This window comes from Hemiscyllium ocellatum, chromosome 33 (assembly GCF_020745735.1).
Source record: "Hemiscyllium ocellatum isolate sHemOce1 chromosome 33, sHemOce1.pat.X.cur, whole genome shotgun sequence".
Lineage (NCBI taxonomy): Eukaryota > Metazoa > Chordata > Chondrichthyes > Orectolobiformes > Hemiscylliidae > Hemiscyllium > Hemiscyllium ocellatum.
The window spans coordinates 1,697,513-1,716,762 of record NC_083433.1 but is presented as its reverse complement, the minus strand read 5'-3'; the positions used below and the strand labels follow the sequence as shown (position 1 = coordinate 1,716,762).

Here is a 19,250-nt window from a genome sequence, read left to right as displayed (position 1 = left end):
CTCTGGAACACATGTATCAATAGACCATGCTATGGGACTCCAGTTCAGTTTTATACATGTTGCCTCATTATCCAGACTAACGCAGTTCATGCTTTATCAGTCTTCTCATCCAATCTGAATGTGCAGTTCAATCTCAAAGTTTGAGGACGCTATTATTTTGGTTAAAATTTGACAGACCGAAATGGAAACATTTCACTTCCAATAGCAGCTTATTTTCAGCAAACAGCATTCAAAGTCTTCTTCAAATGTATAGTCAGACATAATGACATCCTAAAATAGATTTTGATGTATTTGACTCTAACAGTCCTAGCCTTTTAAATTGGGCTGAGATTCCCCCCACCCCATTCCGTGTTGTCATAAATCTCAAACATTTCTCCACACATTGGTATCAATTTTTTTTGCAGGAAGCTATCAGATATTTAAAGCATAAACTATGAAAATGCCAACTGAAATGTGTTTGCACTGCTTGTACCTACTTCATTCTGCACAGTATCTCATCTTGTGACTCAGTTATGCTGCATAACCACATTAAAATGCAACTTCGAGCAGCAACAATGGTCATGAATTTTAACCATTAAGACAATTTACTAAAGAATGAGACTGCAATGACTTTTGTTCTCACCAACCAAACAATTACAATTTAATTAAATTCTGATTCTTCAGATGAAAATGTTTATTTTATAAATAAATGTCCTTTGCATGTAAAAGAAAACTTCCATCTAAAATATGTATAGCTAATAATGCAGATGAGAATAACCTAAATTTCACTCCATTAGTCCAAGTCTGGATAGGAGAAGAACAGAACTGCAGATCTGCTTCGCGCCGCTGTCAACGCGATCCTGCCAATGTTAACCATTCTTCGTCAAGGGGAAGGCAAGGAGTCAATAATAGGGATGATTGCAATTTGAAAAAAGCTCCTCAGCAGCGCTTTGCAAAAATGCTTGCACTACTTGGTCACCAACATTTGAGAAATTTTAATCAACTATAGATGCTAATGAACAACTTCTGAAACAGTGTAGGAGAATCTGAATAGAAATTGGATCCGACTTTCTCAGATAATGACAGGATAGAATCCAAGCCACGCATTCAGTAAACACAAGCTTTGCTGCTGCTGAACAATGATGACTTCTTTCACAGTATTAAACTAACAGAGCAACTGGAAGGGTCTATTCCAACTGGATGCAAAGAGGAAAACAGCTATAAATCTTTCCATTCTCAATCTGGATCTATCCTCAGCACCATTTGTATTTATCTAATTGATTCCAGCATCCCAGAGGCTCAGACGAAGCCTGAATGATATTGTATTCAGACATGAGTAAGTAGTCTGGGATGCATTTATTCCACTGGGAGTTAATGTTGCTGCTACACACATCTGTGAGATGTTTTTTCTGAAACAAATGTCCAACCATGATCTAAAACTGAAATAGCCCCTTTTTAATAAAAGGATTGTAAATATTCAATCATTTTTACCACTTTTTTTTAAAAAACAACACAATCATCCCTACTTTCTTCACCTGAGAGCCAGGACCTTTTGTTGCTACATGTGCTACTGGGACAGGAAAATGGAACCGTCCAGAATCGAACTGTAAATGGTCATCAGAAAAGCAGCATAATTTGAATAGAACTGAAATTTTTCTTGCTCACTAATTCCACACCACCGCCCCTCCATTAGCACCCCAGAGGCTGCGACTTCTTTTTACAAACCAGTTTGTGACTCAGGGAAGAAAGTGACAGCCCTATCTCAGAGGTTCAAATTATAGACTGCCCATATTTTAGGTTCTTTAATGTGAAGTTAATAGGTGATATAGGTGCAAAATTATAGTAATTTATTTGATAACTGTTCATTGAGAACTTGCAACTATGTTCAAAATTCATGAATTTCAAATTCACGAATTCATGAAATGTTTCTAGAAACTTTAAATGCTATATTTTGTTTTCTTTCCTACTATCTTTTCCATTTCAATCTACCACAGGAAAATAAAAACTGGTAAAGAACAGGTTAAACTTCTGTGTTGGAAATGGTGTGTAAACAGCAACAAACTATGAGAGGACTGTGTTCAAACAAGTCAACATTGGGTCAGATCTACAAAGGGGCGGAGTGGCCAAAGTTGAAAATCCTGAAACATAAACAGCTCATTTTTATGAAGGAACGTCATTCAAGTACTGCTCGAATTTAGCCTCAAAAGAAAAACAAAACCTAATCTACTTTTTGCCATTTGAATGATGTTGCCATCTACATGTGTTCAATTTTCCTTTGAGCAGAAATGTCTCTAAAGCATTTGATTCTAATGCTGGCTTTTCACATTCATGGATCCTTCGCATAAAGAAATCAACAATTCTTTCTACTCACTTGCAAACTGAAAATACAAAGATGCAAATCAAATCAAGGCATGTTATCATTTTTAAACGTATTTATTTTTGGCAAGTTGGTGGCAATCACAAGACAGTGTCAAATCAGTGCTACCATCCACTGCCAGCTGCCCTGAAGACATAAAGAATCACGTATCCAAAGAAAGACTAGAATCACATGGAAGCCTGACTGGCTAGGTGGCAAGTTAGCTTCCCAGCTCAATTTCACTAAATTTCATTACATGGGAAGATTTCTCCCTTAGCTTGGTTTATTGATAATCCAATTTCTCTCTTACTGTTTTAATATTACTGTCTTAATCTTACTGTCTGAATGCACCTGATTGAAAAAATGAGCAGTTCTTCCTTTCTTCCCAAGCGATGTTTTCAGACCATTCCTTCATGAAGATCAACCTCATCTAATAATCAGGAAATTAATATAATGACACAATGTACTTTCCAAGGATCAATGATCATTGAGAGACCATCTTGAATCACTGCTGGAACCTATCCTGGGCTGCTCGGATCATCATTGCTCTCCAAAATGGCAAGTGAAGTGAGACATAACACCTTACATGGATAGCCAAATTATTCAAACTCCCCAGTGGTGGTATACCATCACTGGGAACTGCATTTTTTGCAAACGAATTAGAATCATAGAATGCTGAAGTACTGGAGGAGGCTATACAGCAATCATCCAACTTCCCTGATCTTTTCCGCCTAACCCTGCAATCACTTGCCTTTTAAGTATTTCTTTTTGACACAGCTGTGGATTAGCACAGCAGTTCAGGCAGCATCCAAGGAGCAGCGAAATCGACGTTTCGGGCAAAAGCCCTTCATCAGGAGTCTGATGAAGGACTTTTGCCCGAAACGTCAATTTCGCTGCTCCTTGGATGCTGCCTGAACTGCTGTGCTCTTCCAGCAACACTGATCCAGATTCTGGTTTCCAGCATCTGCTGTCATTGTTTTTATCACAGCTGTGAGTTAACCTACCACCCCACTGGCTGGGAGTGATCCACAGCATTAACCTACTTGAAACAACAATACTTAAAATCCTCACTTATGCAATGGCTTTCATTTCAAGAGCTGAATTTCCCTGGTAAATTATGAAGAGATGGCACCATCTCCTGTAGTTCCCAATGGCCTGCTAGAAACACAGTTTCAGCTCTCTATGAATCTCTAATTCATAGGAATTTTATTCACAGACGAAATGTGGCACTAAATACACCAAACATAAATTTGTAAAAAAGTTCAATTACTCTTCATGTTTCTATCACGACAATACCTCAATACCGTACCATTCCTCCAATACTTCAACAACCAGGATTCCATAGTATCCAAACTGAAGATGAATAGGGACCAGGTCAAGGGTTCATGTGGGACTAATTTATAGCTCTTTCAAACAGCCAGCATGGCATCATGGGCTTCCTTGATGTTGTATTACTCTCATGACAAGATCAGCAGTCCTATGTTCAGTTACTAATTTTCTTGGGAGGCTTGTAAATAAACAGAATGCACAATTTGCCATATTATTAACAACATATCATTTCAATGTTTCATATTCATTGCATTTCAATACCCTATCTTTTTGTTGTCTCATATCAATTAGAAGGTTTTGTTCACGTGCCAGCCATAATCTAGACCAATCCTACAGTATGGGAGGGTGCCACATTGTCAAGGCTGCCGTCCTTTAACAAGGTCATTAGAAGGCTCCATATAGCTGTTCCAGTTGCTCAGGTAAATCCTGAAGATCATTCATGGAAATCAATAATGACTATGTAACCACTATTGATTGTCAGAAAAACCCATCACATTTACAAATATCGTTGAGGGAAGGGAATCTGCCAACTTCACCTGGTCTGGCCTATTAATGATTCCAGACCTATGGCAATGTGATTGACTGTCCCCTGAAATGGCTTAGCAAGCCACTCAGTTGTATCAATTGCTGCAAAGTCTCAAGAAAAAAAATGAATGGATGAACAAATAAATAATTTAGTTGTTACGTATGTCTAGGAAGACAGTGGAAAGTGTTGTCACCATAATCTGGTGCTTTTTTGAGCTACAAAAAAGAAGTTACTTGAATAGTTACTTTAATCTTTTGTTCAAATTGGGGTCTTAAGGCTCCACAGTTTCTACAAAGTCTCTGCAAAGCGTTTAAGGAGTCCCCACTCCGGGTACTGCAAAGGAAAGACTGATGACTCAGGAGAGTCGCTTCAAACAGTCCTGACCTTCTGTGCTTTTTTCCAGTGCCACACTTTTACAACTCTGACTCGCCAGCAACTGTAGTCCTCACATAAGTGTCCCAAGAGACCCCAACTCCACTGCTCCTGCTACCCCAACCTCCTCACTGACACCACTAAGAATCCCTGTTCTGGGCCCACCGCCAACAGAAGTTGCCGCACTGGGCATCAACACCATCACAGCTGGTGCCACACCAAAGGCCCAGGCTCGAGGCCTTCTGTTGCCGAGAGTCCCAATCCATGCTACCAATGCTGCAGCCACCACACTGCTTGTATCAAAAATGAAAAGAAAACACAAAAGGTGAAAAGAGGAGAGAGAAAAGGATGCCGCTGGCCTGAAGTGGACAAGCTCAGGAGCCCAAACACCACCTCCTGTGCCAGCGCCACCAAATTCAACTTGACAGAAACTCGGCATCAACCTAGGCACCAGAAACAACATTGCAATAACAGCCCTGTCAACCCTGCAAAGTCTTCTTCCTAACATCTGGGGTCTAGTACCAAAATCAGGAAAGGGTCTCACAGGTTAGTCAAGCAATAGCCTACATCGACATACTCTCAGAATTGTACCTTACAGAAAATGCCCCGGATACAACCATCACCATCCCTGGATATGTCCTATCCCAACATCAGGACAGGTCCAGCAGAGATAGCAGAACGGTGGTATACAATCAAGAGGGAACTACCCTGGGAATTTTCAACATTGACTGTGGACCCCATAAAGTCTCATGGCTTCAGGTTAAACATGGGCAAGGAAACCTGCTGCTGATTACCACCTACTGTCCTCCCTCAGCTGGTAAATCAGTATTCTTCCATATTGAGCAACACTTGGAGGAAGCACTGACAGTGGCAAGAGTGCAAAATGTACTCTGGGTGGGGGACTTCAATGTCCACCATCAAGAATAATTCAATAACAGCACTACTGATCAAGCTAGTCAGGTCCTAAAGAATATAGCTGCTAGACTGGGTCTGTGGCAGGTGGTGAGGGAACCAATAAGAGGGAAATATATATGCAACCTCATCTTTTCCAATCTGCTGCGTGCAGATGCATCTGTCCATAACAGTACCCGGAATGCGTGAAGCCTTCACTCTCCTTGTGTGGTACCATCACCATGCTAAATGGGACAAACTTTGAACAGACCTAGCAACTCAAGGCTGGGCATCCATGTGACGCTGTGAGCTACCAACAGCAGAAGTGTACTCCAACACAATCTGCAATGTGATGTCTCAATATATCCCCCAATCAACCGTTACTATCAAGCCAAGGTAACGACTCTGGTTCAAAGAGGAGTGCAGGAGGGTATGTCACAATCAGCAATAGGGCACACCTTAAAAAGAGAGAGATAAGAAGTATGTAAGAACCAGGAGCTGAAGCAGGCCACCTGGCCCTTTGAAGCTGCTACGCTATAAGATGATCATGGCTAATTCTTCTCGTGGACTCAGCTCCATTTACCCACCTGCTCATCATAACCCTTAACTTCTTTATTGTTCAAAACTGGTGATGTTAACCTGGTGGAAGCTTCCAAACAGAACTAGTTGCATGTCCAACAGGAAAAGCAGCAAGTGACAGACAGACCTAACTTCTGCAGTCTTACCACATCCAGTTGTGCTCCAGAACACACCACTCCCTTAGTCAAGCACTTCCAGTACATGTACAACACTGACATCTATCCAACAATGTGGAAAATTGCTCAGGTATGTCCTGGACACAAAAAAGTAGGACAAACTCAACCTGACCAACTACTGCGCCATCTGTGTACTCTCAATCAGTAGGAAAATAACAGAAGGTGCCATCAACAGTACTATCAACTAACAGCACTTGGTCTGCGATGAACTACTCACTGACAGCCAGGCTGGGTTCCATCAGGACCACTCAGCTACTAATATCATTACAGTCTTGTTTGAAACATGGACAAAAGCATTAACACTTTTGACCAATTGGGGCGTCAAGGAGTTCGAGAAAAACTGGAATCAATGGGAATGAGGGTAAGAAGCCTGTATTGGTTGGAGTTATAGATGTCACATAGGTAGATGCTTGTGGTTACTGGAGGCAGAAGGCAGTCTTCTCTGTAGTAATTCCTCACTGTAATGTCCTGGACCCAACCATTTTCATAACTATCATAACATCAGAAGTAGGAGCGTTTGCTGAAAATTGAAATGTTCAGCACTATTCAACCTTGAGATGGACTCTCTCAGAAAGAGTCCATGCTCAAATGTAACAAGATCCTGACAATATCCAGGCTTGGACTGAAAAGTGGCAGGCAATGACAATGACAATCTCCAATAAGAGATAATCTAATCACTGTCCCTTGACATTCAATGGTGTTACCATCACTAAATCCCCACTATCAACATCCTCCAGGTTACCATTGAGCAGAAACTCATCTGGACTTGCCTCATAATAACAGTAGCTACAAAAGCAGGTCAGACAAAGGAACACTGCAACAAGTACTCCTGACAGGCTCGAAGAGTATGATGCTGGAAAAGCACAGCCAGTCAGGCACCTGAGGAGCAGGAGAGTCAATGTTCTGAGCATAAGCTCCATCAGAAATGAGGGGGCGGCCCAAGAATACTGAGAGATAAATGGGAGGGGGGAGGGAGTGGGATTCAGGGGAAGGTAGCTGAGAATGTGATAGGTAGATGGAGGTGGGGGTGAAGGTGATAGGTCAGAGAGGAAGGTGGAGCAGATAGGTGGGAAGGAAGATAGGCAGGTAGGATAGTGCCGAGTTGGAAGGTTGGATCTGGGATAAGGTGGGGGAGGGCAGATCAGGAAACTGGTGAAATCCACATTGATCCCATGTGGTTGGAGGGTGTCAAGGCAGAAGATGAGGCATTCTTCGCCCAGGTGTCAGGTGGCTAGAATTTGGCAGGGGAGGTGCCAACTGCATGCCCTTGGCAGAGGGGGAGGGGGTATTGAAGTGTTCAGCCACAGGTCGGTGGTGTTAATTGATGCATGTGTCCCAGAGATGTTCTCTGAAACGTTCTGTAATTTCGCATCCTGTCTCTCCAAAGTAAAGGAGATCACATCAAAAGCAACAGATACGGTAGATGAGGTGCTTGAAGGTGCCACCGCAGAGATGTAAAACCTGCGCCCACAACTCCCCCCTCACCTCTATCCAAGGCCCCAAAGGATCCTTCCACATCTAACAGAGACTTTCCTGTACCTCCATACACCTCATCTACTGAATCCTTTGCTCTCAATGTGGTCTCCTCTACATTGGGGAGACAGGTCGCCACCTTGCAGAATGTTTCGCAGAAGATCTCTGGGATACATACACCAATCAACCTCACTGCCCTGTGGCCGAACACTTCAACTCCCCCTCCCTCTCTGCCAATAACATGCAAGTCCTCAGCCTCCTCCACCGCCAAGTTCTAGCCACCCGCCGCCTACAGGAAGAACACATTTTCTGCCTTGGGACTCTCCAACCACATGGCATCAATGTCAATTTCACCAGTTTCCTGATCACCCCTCTCTCCGCCTTATTCCATATCCAACCCTCCAACTCCAGCACCACCCTCTTTAACTGTCCCACCTGTCCATCTTCTTTCCCATCTATCCGCTCCATCCAACCAATAACCATCAGCACCCCCACCACCACCAAGCCAATTATCTCTCAGCATCTCTGGCACCCCCTCCCCCCACCCCCCGACATTCCTGATGAAGGGCTTATGCGCGAAATGTCGACTCTCCTGCTCCTCAGATGCTACCTGACCAGCTGTGCTTTTCCACTCTAAGACAAAACAGCCCACTTAACTGGCACTACATCCATAAGCATGCACTCACTCCACCACCAACAGTGGCAATGTGTAAAGTGTACAATTTTCAACATGCAGACTAAAAATTTACCAAAGATCTGTAGACAGCACCTTCCAAACCCATGACTATTTCCATCTCGAAGGACAGGGGCAGAAGATACATGGGAACACCACATCCTGCAAGTTCCCCTCCAAGGCACTGACCATTGTGATTTGAAAATATATCACTGTTTCTTCAGTGTTGCTGGGTTAAACTCCTGGAATTTCCTCCCTAACAGCATTGAGAGTCTACCTACAGCACATGCAGACTGCAACTCACTACCACTTTCTCAAAGGAAAGTAGGGACCAGCAATAAGTGCTGGTCAACAGCGACACCCATACCCCATGAATGAATAAAAGACCTCTACCACCAAAATCAGATTCATTGTTTACCCTGTACTTGCCTCATTGACATTTGTGTGATGTTGCTTCATGTAATAATTACTTACTTGCCTATGTAATACTTATTAATAATTCAAATCAAAATCACAGATGAAGAGATTCAAAAGAGATTGTTCTTACATAGGACATTTTAGATGACACCAAAACTTCACATGAGTGAGGCAAGATTGTAAAGAGACTGGGGGTGACCTGATAGGAATCAATAACATTTCGAAGGTAAACAAGAGAAGAAGGGAGATATAGATGAAAGGTATAGGCCTGGGAAATGGTAGAATCCAGGATTAGGCATCAGAAACATGACAGTTGCTACTAAATTCAGTGGGAAACTCTGGATAAGTTTCTTTACTCAAGAGTATGGAATATGTACAAATAGCACAGGCACATTTGAGGGCAAGTAAATAGATAAGTAAACTGATGTTCATATATAATAAGGAATATAAACTTTTGTAGACATCAATTAGGCTAAATGGTTTGCTCTGCTGCAAATGATATGTTGTTATCTTAGTATCCCAACACAATTAGTTTTCAACCATGTTTGGCTTCATTTTCACAATCTATATATTAGTGATTTCAAAACAAGTACACTGAAATTACTGCAGTGGCACTGTATGGTTTTCCTAGGCTGGTCTTAGGCAATGACGGTTTCAAATGAACGAAGTTTGCTATTGTCAACACCAGAGCTCCAAACAAATCCGAATGCAGTTACAATATTTTCCAACCCTGCAAATTATTTAGTGCACCTTGCAAAGACCCACACTGGCTGAATAAATCATGGCTAACAACTCAGCAGAGTGAACTCTGCACTGTCCACCGTGTATAACAGTGGTTAAAGGTGTGTGGTGAAAAAAACTAATGAAATCCACTTTATAGACAAAAATCTTAATTTTAGACAAACACTAATTGCAATCAACTGAATATTTTTAAAGTAAGATTAGGTAAGACTTTAAAAAATCCAAAAAGCCTTGGCTGCAACAGATTTCAGTTGGCTGCCCTGGTAGATGGATATTAGCATGTCTACTATAAATCCACATCAACGTTAAGACCACAGGTTCCAATTCAGTTTCTGCTAAATTAAGTCTGAGAGCTGGAACACAATTGACATTAATAAGGTTTGTGTAGGAAGAGAAAGCAGTTGGAGTGGTGGTGGGAGGAGGAAGAGGAGTGATCCAAACTTTCTGTTCCTAACTGGTATTCAGTATCCCTTTTTTTGGAATATTCTTACATGCAATTTGAAGGACAGGATTTGTTTTGACATAGGTAGCATGCATGGTTGGATAGCTGGAACTGATTCCTTCAATATATCACTTATCTTACCTCCACTCCACGACCCAGCAACCAATCATGAGCTATGTTCAAGCCCCTGCGACAGATTTTCTGGCTGTATGACCATTTGCATGGGTTAGGCGGAGAGTTTTTTTGGGGGGAGGGAAGGGGGTGGAATTGTGACTTATTGCCTAACATGCTTACACTGATTAGGATTTCCACCTCTCAACCTTCTTATGTTTTTTACAGCTCTTGAGTATACTGCTAGGAGTCGGCTGCATCAGAGTGGCTCACTAATTTCTTTTTCTTCTTTTTCTCTAAATAAGCAAGGTGGCAGATTAGGAACTCATTACTGTGCTTAGGAAACTGTTAGTACAAACAAATCTCATGTAGTCCAACAAGTCAGTATGTTAGAGCATCATGATTTGGAGATGCCGGTGTTGGACTGGGGTGTACTTAGAGAATCAATTGAGTGCGCCATCAACCTTGCTGGATTATTTAATTTCAGTTCAGCACAATATCTTCATTAAAATATTTCACCAATAAGCTAATTATGTTATGATATATATGAATCTTACTCACTCAATTCAATATACTTCTTAACTGAAGTAGATTACTAGTGGCAACTTTCCTGAATCTAGAGATGGTAAGAGAAACATTGTAATGCTTTCTTTGTGAAAATCTGACAATAAGAATGGTCACACCATTCAACCCTACCATTCAATGGCTCTTTCCCCTGCTACAACAAATGCAGATTACAAGCAACTATTAACTTTAATTACATAATTTCCAAAAATCATCCTCTACAATGAGAAGATTTTAATCATCCAACATAACCAATGCTGTTCTGGCTGCTCAAAAGTAGCAGAAATGCCTAACATTTGCTTTGTATGTTGCTCCAGTACCAATGAAATCAGTGCTTCCCTCATTAGCAATTTTCCTTCCAGTTCTTTACTCTGAAAGCCTGAATTTTGCAGAGGTTTAATAATCCAATGGTCAGTAGCGTATAAGAAGGTTCCAAACGTCCATTCCAGGTAACAGGTGTTACAGAAGGATGGCCTCCTTCTTCGAAGGCTGCAATTTCCCCTCCCACATGGTTGATGATGCCCTCCAGTGCATCTCATTCACTTTCTGCACCTCTGACTTGTACCCCACCTCTCCAACCACAACAAGAACAGAACTCCACTGATCCTCCCCTTCCATCCCACTAAACTCCGCATACATCGCATCATCCTTCACCATTTCTGCCACATACAAACGGACCCCACCACCAAAGATATATTTCCCTCCCCACCCCTATCCGCTTTCTGTAAAGACCACCCCTACACGACTCCCTTGTCAGGTTCACACCTCCCCACCAACCCACCCTCTCCTCTTGCACCTTCCCTATCACTGTAGGAATTGCAAAACCTGCGCCCACACCTCCCTCCCCACCCCCCCTCACCTCTGTCCAAGGCCCCAAAGAAGCCTTCCACATCCAGAGTTTTACCAGCACTTCCACACATATCATTACTGTACCTGTTGCTCCCAATGTGGTCACCGTTACACTGGGTAGACAGGACGCCTACTTGCAGAGCACTTCAAAGAACATTTCTGGGATTCCGCAGCAACCAATCCCACCGCCCCGTCGCCGAACACTTCAGGTCCTCCTCCCACTCCACCAAGGACATGCAGGTCCTGTGCCTCCTCCATCACCAACCCCTAACCACATCACACCAGGAGGAAGAACGCCTCATCCTCTACTTTGGGACCCTCCAACCACACAGCATCAAAGTGGACTTCACTAGTTTCCTCATTTCCCCTCCCCCGCCCTTATCCCAGTTCCAATCATCCAACTCGGCACAACCCTCTTGACCTGTCTATCTTCCTTCCCACCTATCCGCTCCATCTTCCTCTCCGATCTATCACCATTACCCCCACTTCCATCTACCTATCACATTCTCAGCTACGTTCCTCCAGCCCCATCCCCTCCCATTTATCTCTCTATCACCTCAGCTCAAGCATCATTTCTATTGGAAGGCTCTTGCTCGAAATATCAATTCTCCTGCTCCTCTGACCTGCTGCGCTTTTCCAGCACCATACTCTCAACTCTGATCTCCAGTAACTGCAGTCCTCACTTTCTTCTATTTCACAGTAGACAACCAAGATGGTTTTGCCCAGTCCAAGGCTGCATGCGCACACAAACAGATTTTGATCTCTCAGGGAATCAAGGGATTTGGTGAACGAGGACGAAAGTGGAATTAATGCAGATAATCAGCCATGATCGTATTAATGGCAGAGTAAGCTCGATGGGCCCTATGGTCTACTCCTGCTCCTTTTCCTTATGTTCAATATCCAGTAAAGATGATTGAATAATAGCATTCAAAGGTAGACAATGTGGTGCTTTCTTTCATCTTGCCTGTCATTCTTAAGGTTGACACTTGGAAACCTCATGACGAGGAGACAACACTAAGTGTACACTGAATTTTCTGCAAGTCCACAATATTATTGGCTTCATGGTATATAATCTTTTAAAAGCTCAGCGTGCTGGCCCTGAATTAAAAGTCACTGTGTTTTGCATGAAATTTAAACCAGCGACTACGTTCTTCAGTTTAAACAATTAGTAACCTTATTTTAAAATGAGATATGATATGAATTACAAATAAAACTGAATAACAGCTCAACCAGCTTGCGCTGATGGGATCAGAAGGAGTTCCATGAAATTTAAAAACATTTCTTGCTACAGCTAGAATTTTACTATTTTACATTACAATCCCTTTTCCGTCAAACCATGTCAAAATTATATTTTTTGGTAATAGAGGCACTTTGCATCAAGATGGCTGTGTTTTGCAGCAATTGATGTTGTCTTTCATTAAAACTCTATCAGTAGATTCCTCTGAAAGTATTAGATAAAAATGTCTCCTAAACAGCATTCCCAAGACTGTAAAAAGCATCGTTTTTGCTTCTTTGCTTCTTTGTGTGGTTGCTGAAATTATATAAGTTGTGTGGTGTATTTGTTGCAGAAATTGCAAGGAATGTAAGCAACAAAGCATGTCTCAAAGAGCTCAATAACTTCTTACATTTTTAATCATAAATTGCACCAGTGTATATGCTTTTCCATACCAAGCTGATACCTTTGGCGTTTGCTAAAGATCAGAAGGGAAAGGGCCTACACCCATTTGCTCAAATATAAATCCACACTTATTGGATAGGCGTGTGAGGTCAGAAAAAAAAAGCATGGAATTGCAAAAAAATCTTGAATTATTTCAACGTGCTGCAATCCCTTCAATGACAACTGGCTTTTATTTGCCCAAAAAATATAAATGGGAACTGCCAACATTTAATCTTTTGACCCTGAGGAGGATCTAGGCAGTAATACTGATTCTTAACAGAAAGGTTGCTTTTGATTTATTCAGAACATACAACACAAAAGCTAAGGTTGCCCACATTTATTAATAAGTTAAAGGATTTCTGGAAATGCACAGCATAGACTATACATTCATTAACATGAGAAGCAGATTCAGCATGCAGAGGGTTAACAATCCTGTGCTTTGTCTCAACGGCCGCAGTATACAGACAAGGAGAAAGGGTTCCTTAAATAAATAGACTGCTGAACCATCTGTGTATTTTTACTGTATCATTCAGCTTACCCTGTTAAAATGATTCTAGTTTCCTGTAAACTGATCAGAGATAGACTTAATTTTTATTTTAAAAAAGGTTTTGCTCTTTGATGTATTTTATGAGTTTTGACGGCCGAAGATATGGAAAGCAAAAGGAATGCAACCAGCCTCCCTGATAACCAGCAGAACGAACAGAGAGCTCGGTAGACAATAGAAGCAATGATTCATTCAGTACAAATACAAATTGCACAGTTCGCCCACATGGCTCAGCACACATTATCCACAAACATTTACGGACAACGGCTTCTTAAAATACTGTATGGTGTACCTGTGAAACCATCGTCTTTCTCTCCATAAACCAAGACAAGGAAATGTATATAATCCCTGTTTCAGCTCGACTTTCAGACACAGATTGGCCCCTCTCTTTCCTCTCCTGTTATCTCCCCTACAGCAACTCCCAGATCTTGGCCAGATGGCTCGTGCGGGCTCCGCCTTGCATGCCATGGGCTATTAATCACAACTAGCCACTCCCCCCACTGTCTCCAAATCCGATACCTGATCCTCACAGAAGGAAAAAGCAGCAAAGCCAGTCCCAATGTCTGCGTTCTCCCAGCACTCCCTGAGGTGAATCAAGACGGAATTTCCACATGCCGCTGATTATGCCAAGGCTAAATATTTTAGATTTTAACATGTGGAAAAATAATAAATTTGCTTTCTTCATTTGGAAAGTCAAAGATTTTTCTTCGTCAATATGTTGCAGTGACTGAAGTACCTAAAGACAACAAAACACCAGTTTGTAACATTGGAAATAATCCTAATGCCTTCTGAAATTCTTGATTCTGAGAGACAGAGTTCCTCAATTTCTCATTTAATCTTCTGATGCCTGAAACAACATATTGAACAGACAATAACTCCAAATCCAGGTTATTTAAAGGTAACAAGGCAAAGAGAAGACCTTCAAAAGTACCTTATGGCTGCCCACTTATTGCATGTTGGGCAACTTCAGACTACATTATACTTGTACTCAAATCTCATCTCCAAACCAAATCACGTTGAGGTGGAGAAGCTCTAAGGACAAAAAATGGTCTCATTTTGGCAGGAGAGGTGGTGTATGCAGAGAGTCAGAGTTTTACAAAATGAAAAAAAGGGATTTTGGTGCACTGTGTTCATGTTGGTCATCAAGCATCTACCTACGAAAGCCCCATTTGCTAAACCAAATTTGGATTAAATTTACCAAGTGCCCTGGGCCCCATGACAGCTTACATTCTTGACCAGTCTTCCACACAATACCTTATCTAAAGCCTCATCAAAATTCATGTAGAAAACATATCCACTGAACTACATTCATTTGCAGGTCTAGTCAGTTCCTCAAAAAGCTCAATCAAATCTGTCAGAGGAAGTTCACTTTTGCAGTTCAGTTTTACAATGATCACTTACTTTAGACACTGCTTTTATTTATGGCCCTTTATCAGCTAGAAAATAAAAGTCTATCCAAAATGGCAAAGCATAGAAACAATGCATTCATCTGTTTCTTCTGTGGATTTCTCCTCAGCAACAACTCTTGCTACTATAGACTTCCAGAATGTCTATTGCTATCCCAGAACAGCAGGACTCTCCTATGAGGGCCCATATCCCTCTAAAACCGTTCCAATTTGTGCACTGTCCAAATGCCTTTTACATGTTGTAACTATACCTACTCTGGATTAGAGTGGCGCTGGAAAAGCACAGCAGTTCAGACAGCCTCCAATGAGCCGGAAAAGGAGCAGGTATTCCTGATGAAGGGCTTTTGCCCGAAACGTTGATTTTCCTGCTCCTTGGATGCTGTCTGAACTGCTGTGCTTTTCCAGCACCACTCTAATCCAGAATCTGGTTTCCAGCATCTGCAGTCCTTGTTTTTAACCTAGTAACTATATCTGCCTTTACCACTTCTCCTGGCAATTCATTCCATCTACCACCACTCTCTGTGTGAAAAGATTGCCCCTCAGATCCCTTTCAAATCTTTCCCTTCTCATCTTAAACCATTGATGTGAAGGTGCCGGTGTTGGACTGGGGTGGACAAACCTAAAAATCACACGCCAGGTTATAGTCCAAATTTATTTGGAAGTACAACACTTTGCAAGCTTGTACTTCCAAATAAACCTGTTGGGCTATAATCTGGTGTTGTGTGGTGTGATTTTTAACCTTAAACCTATGCACTCTGGTTTTGAACTCCCCTACCCTCGGGAAAAGGCCTTTGCTATGCACCTTATCCATACTCCTTATGATTTTATAAAGTTTATGAGCAGATGCTGCAGATCAGAAACAAAAACTGAAATTGCTGGAAAACTCCGGTCTGGCAGCTGATCTTATTAAAACTTACGAAATACATAAAAGACTAGGTAGATGCAGGCAAGATGTTTTCCTGGTTAGGATGTCTAGAATCAGAGGACATAGTTTAAAAATCAGGGGATGCCACTTTGTTCGAAGATGAGAATGTCTTTTACTCAGTGTTATAAACCTTTGGAATTCTCTATCACAAAGGGCTGTTGAAGTTCAGTCTTTGAGCATATTTAAAGTGCAGATTGATAAGTTTCTGATCATCTTTGACAGGATGGTAATGGAGATTGGGGGTGAGTAAAAGGCTTGGAAATATTCAATCAATCAAGGCTGTATTGAATGGTGGGCAAATTGGACAGGCTGAATGGCTTACTCCTGCTCTCATGTTAAAGGGTTAGAGATTATAAATTAAAAGGGCCATGAAACAAAAGGTTAAGGAGTGGTAATGACTGTAGTGAAGTGACAAAGCATTAATCCAAAGTCGGTGTAAATAGCAGAATACAGTCAACTCAAAGCAAAAAACACGTTGCACACAAAGGCGGTGAGCGTATTATCAAAATGGAGGTCAGAAGTTATGGTCTGAGGTTGTTGAATTTAGAGTCCAAAAGGCTTCAAGGCACCTAAACAGAAAATGAGGATCTATTTCTCAAGCTTGCGTTGGACTTTATTGGAAAACTGCAGCAGACCCAGGATAGAAACGTGAGCTGAAGAGCAAGATGGTATATTGAAATGGCAGGTGACTTGGGTCATGCCAATACTGCGCATTCTGTAAAGCAGTCATGCAGTCTGTATATGGTCTTTACAATGCATTGGAAATCATGCTGAGGCAATTAATGGAAAAGCACAGCAGGTTAGGCAGCATCCAAGGAACAGGAAATTCTATGTTTCGGGCATAAGTCCTTCATCAGGAAGGGCTTATACCCGAAACGTCGAATTTCCTGTTCCTTGGATGCTGCCTGACCTGCTGCGCTTTTCCAGCAACACATTTTCAGCTCTGATCTCCAGCATCTGCAGACCTCACTTTCTCCTGGAGGCAATTAATGTAGATTATGTGTCAAATATCATATTTTGCATTATACTTCATCAAGGAAATTTGTAAAAATACCAATTCAAGGAGTAAACCAACATTTACACGGCATGGGAGGAGAAAGCAGATTACCATGCAGATTCTGATTCGATAGTAGTGCTGCCGTTGAAAATGCACCAATTCATAACAACTGACAGATAAAATTTAAACAAAGCCAGGAATGTTAAACCAGGCAGACTGACCCTGATCAGTCAGGACCCAGACTAGACTGAATGAATACAAATAATCACTGCTTCATCTCGAAGGAGCGCTTGGGACCTTAGACACTGAAAAATTAATGACATTAAAGTATGTCAGATTTCAAGGGGATGATGGCTTCCACCTGGAAATAGATGAGGAAAAAGCAAGTTTCGTCAATCTCAGAATAGAATCTCTACAGTGTGGAAAAAGACCCTTCGGCCCAACAAGTCCACACCAACCCATTCCCCTACCCCATTATCCTATATTCACCCTTAAACAATGGGCAATTTAGCATGGCCAATTCACCTAACTAGCACATCTTTGGATTGTGGGAGGAAACAGAGCACCCAGAGGAAACCCATGCAGATATGGGGAGAATGTGCAAACTCCACACAGATAGTGGCCCGAGGCCACTGAGCCTCCGTGCTGCCTTCTAAGTTCTTTTAATTCAAAAATTGCACTTTGTGTCTGTAAAATTGCAAATGCAATTCAACAATTTATATTTATATTGTGCTTTTAACATAATAAAACTGTACAAGGCACTTTACGAGAATAATAAAACACAAAAGTAAAGGAACTGAGCCACATATAGAGATATTAGATCGATTGACCAAACAACTTGCCAAGGAGTTAAAGTTTATGAACATAGAACAATCCAGCACAGGAACTGGTCCTTCAGCCCATGATGTTGTGCTGAACATGACGTCAAATTAAACTACTCCCTTCTGCCTGCCCTTGTCCATATCCTTCCATTTCTTGTGTATTCATGTGCTTATCTAAAAGTTTCTTAAATGCCCCTATCGTATCTGCCTCCATCATCACCCCTGGCAGCACGTTCCAGACTCCTACCGTGCTGTGTAAAAAAAACTTGCCCCTCACAACTCCTTTAAACTTACCCTCCTAACCTTAAATAAATGCCCCCAAGTTTTAAACTCTGACTCTGACCATAACCTATCTATGCATCTTATAATTTTATAAACTTCTATCAAGTCTCCACTCAGCCTCTGACGCTCTAGAGAAGTCAACCCGAGTTTTTCTAGTCTCTCCTTACAGCTAATCCAAGCAGCAACCTGGTAAACCTCTTCTGCACCCTCTCCAAAGCCTCTACATCCTTCCTGTAATACAACAACCAGCCTTGAAGGCAATATCGAAAATCTTATAAAGCTGCAACATGATATCCCAACTCTTGTACTCAATTCCCCGATCAATAAAGACAAGCATGCCATATGCCTTCTTTACCAACCAATCTACTTGGGTGGCCACTTTCAGGGAGCCATGGACTTGAACCCTAAGATCCCTCTGTATATCAATGCTGTTCAGGATCCTGCCATTGACTGTATATTTTTCCTTACTGGTTGATCTTCCAAAGTGCAGCAGCTCACACTTACCGAGATTAAGATTCATCAACCATTCCTCCGCCCATATCTGCAACTGATCTATATCCCTCTGTATCCTTTAACAACCTTCAACACTATCCACAACTCCACCAACTTTTGTACTAACCCACCATTTATGTTTTCATCCATTTATATACATCAAAATAGCACAGGTCCCAGTATTGATCCCTGTGGAACACTATTAGTCATTGACGTCCAGCCAGAAAAACATGCTTCCACCACTACTCTCTGCCTTCTATGGGCAAGCCAATATTATCCAGCCTAGGCAACACTTCGCTAAATCTCCAGTGTAATCACACCTATCCTATCATGGGCATTCTGAAATTGTACATAAAACCTCAGCTGTGGGCTAACCAACTTTGCATACAGTTCCAGCATAAACACCCTCTTCTTAAACTAACGAGTAAAAAGTGAGGTCTGCAGATGCTGGAGACCAACCAACCCAACCATCCCGTGGCTCAACACTTTAACTCTCCCTCCCACTCCACCGAGGACATGCAGGTCCTTGGACTCCTCCATCGGCAGAACATAACAACACGACGGCTGGAGGAGGAGCGCCTCATCTTCTGCCTGGGAACCCTCCAACCACAAGGTATGAACTCAGATTTCTCCAGTTTCCTCATTTCC

At 41.9% G+C, this 19,250-nt stretch overlaps 1 protein-coding gene across 8 annotated transcripts in view; it reads right to left on the bottom strand.

Moving 5' to 3' along the window:
• The window catches only part of LOC132831360 (RNA binding protein fox-1 homolog 2-like), a 335,115-nt gene that overhangs the window by 108,832 nt on the left and 207,033 nt on the right, over window positions 1-19,250 (bottom strand). The window contains exon 1 of one of the 8 annotated variants that reach the window (XM_060849459.1): window positions 13,972-14,106. The exons of the other annotated variants lie outside the window; for them this stretch is intronic. Within the exon in view, the coding sequence (XP_060705442.1) occupies window positions 13,972-13,998 (27 nt within the window). The 5' untranslated portion in view covers window positions 13,999-14,106. Of the gene's footprint in view, window positions 1-13,971; window positions 14,107-19,250 lie in introns of those variants that run through there. 8 annotated transcript variants of the gene reach the window in all.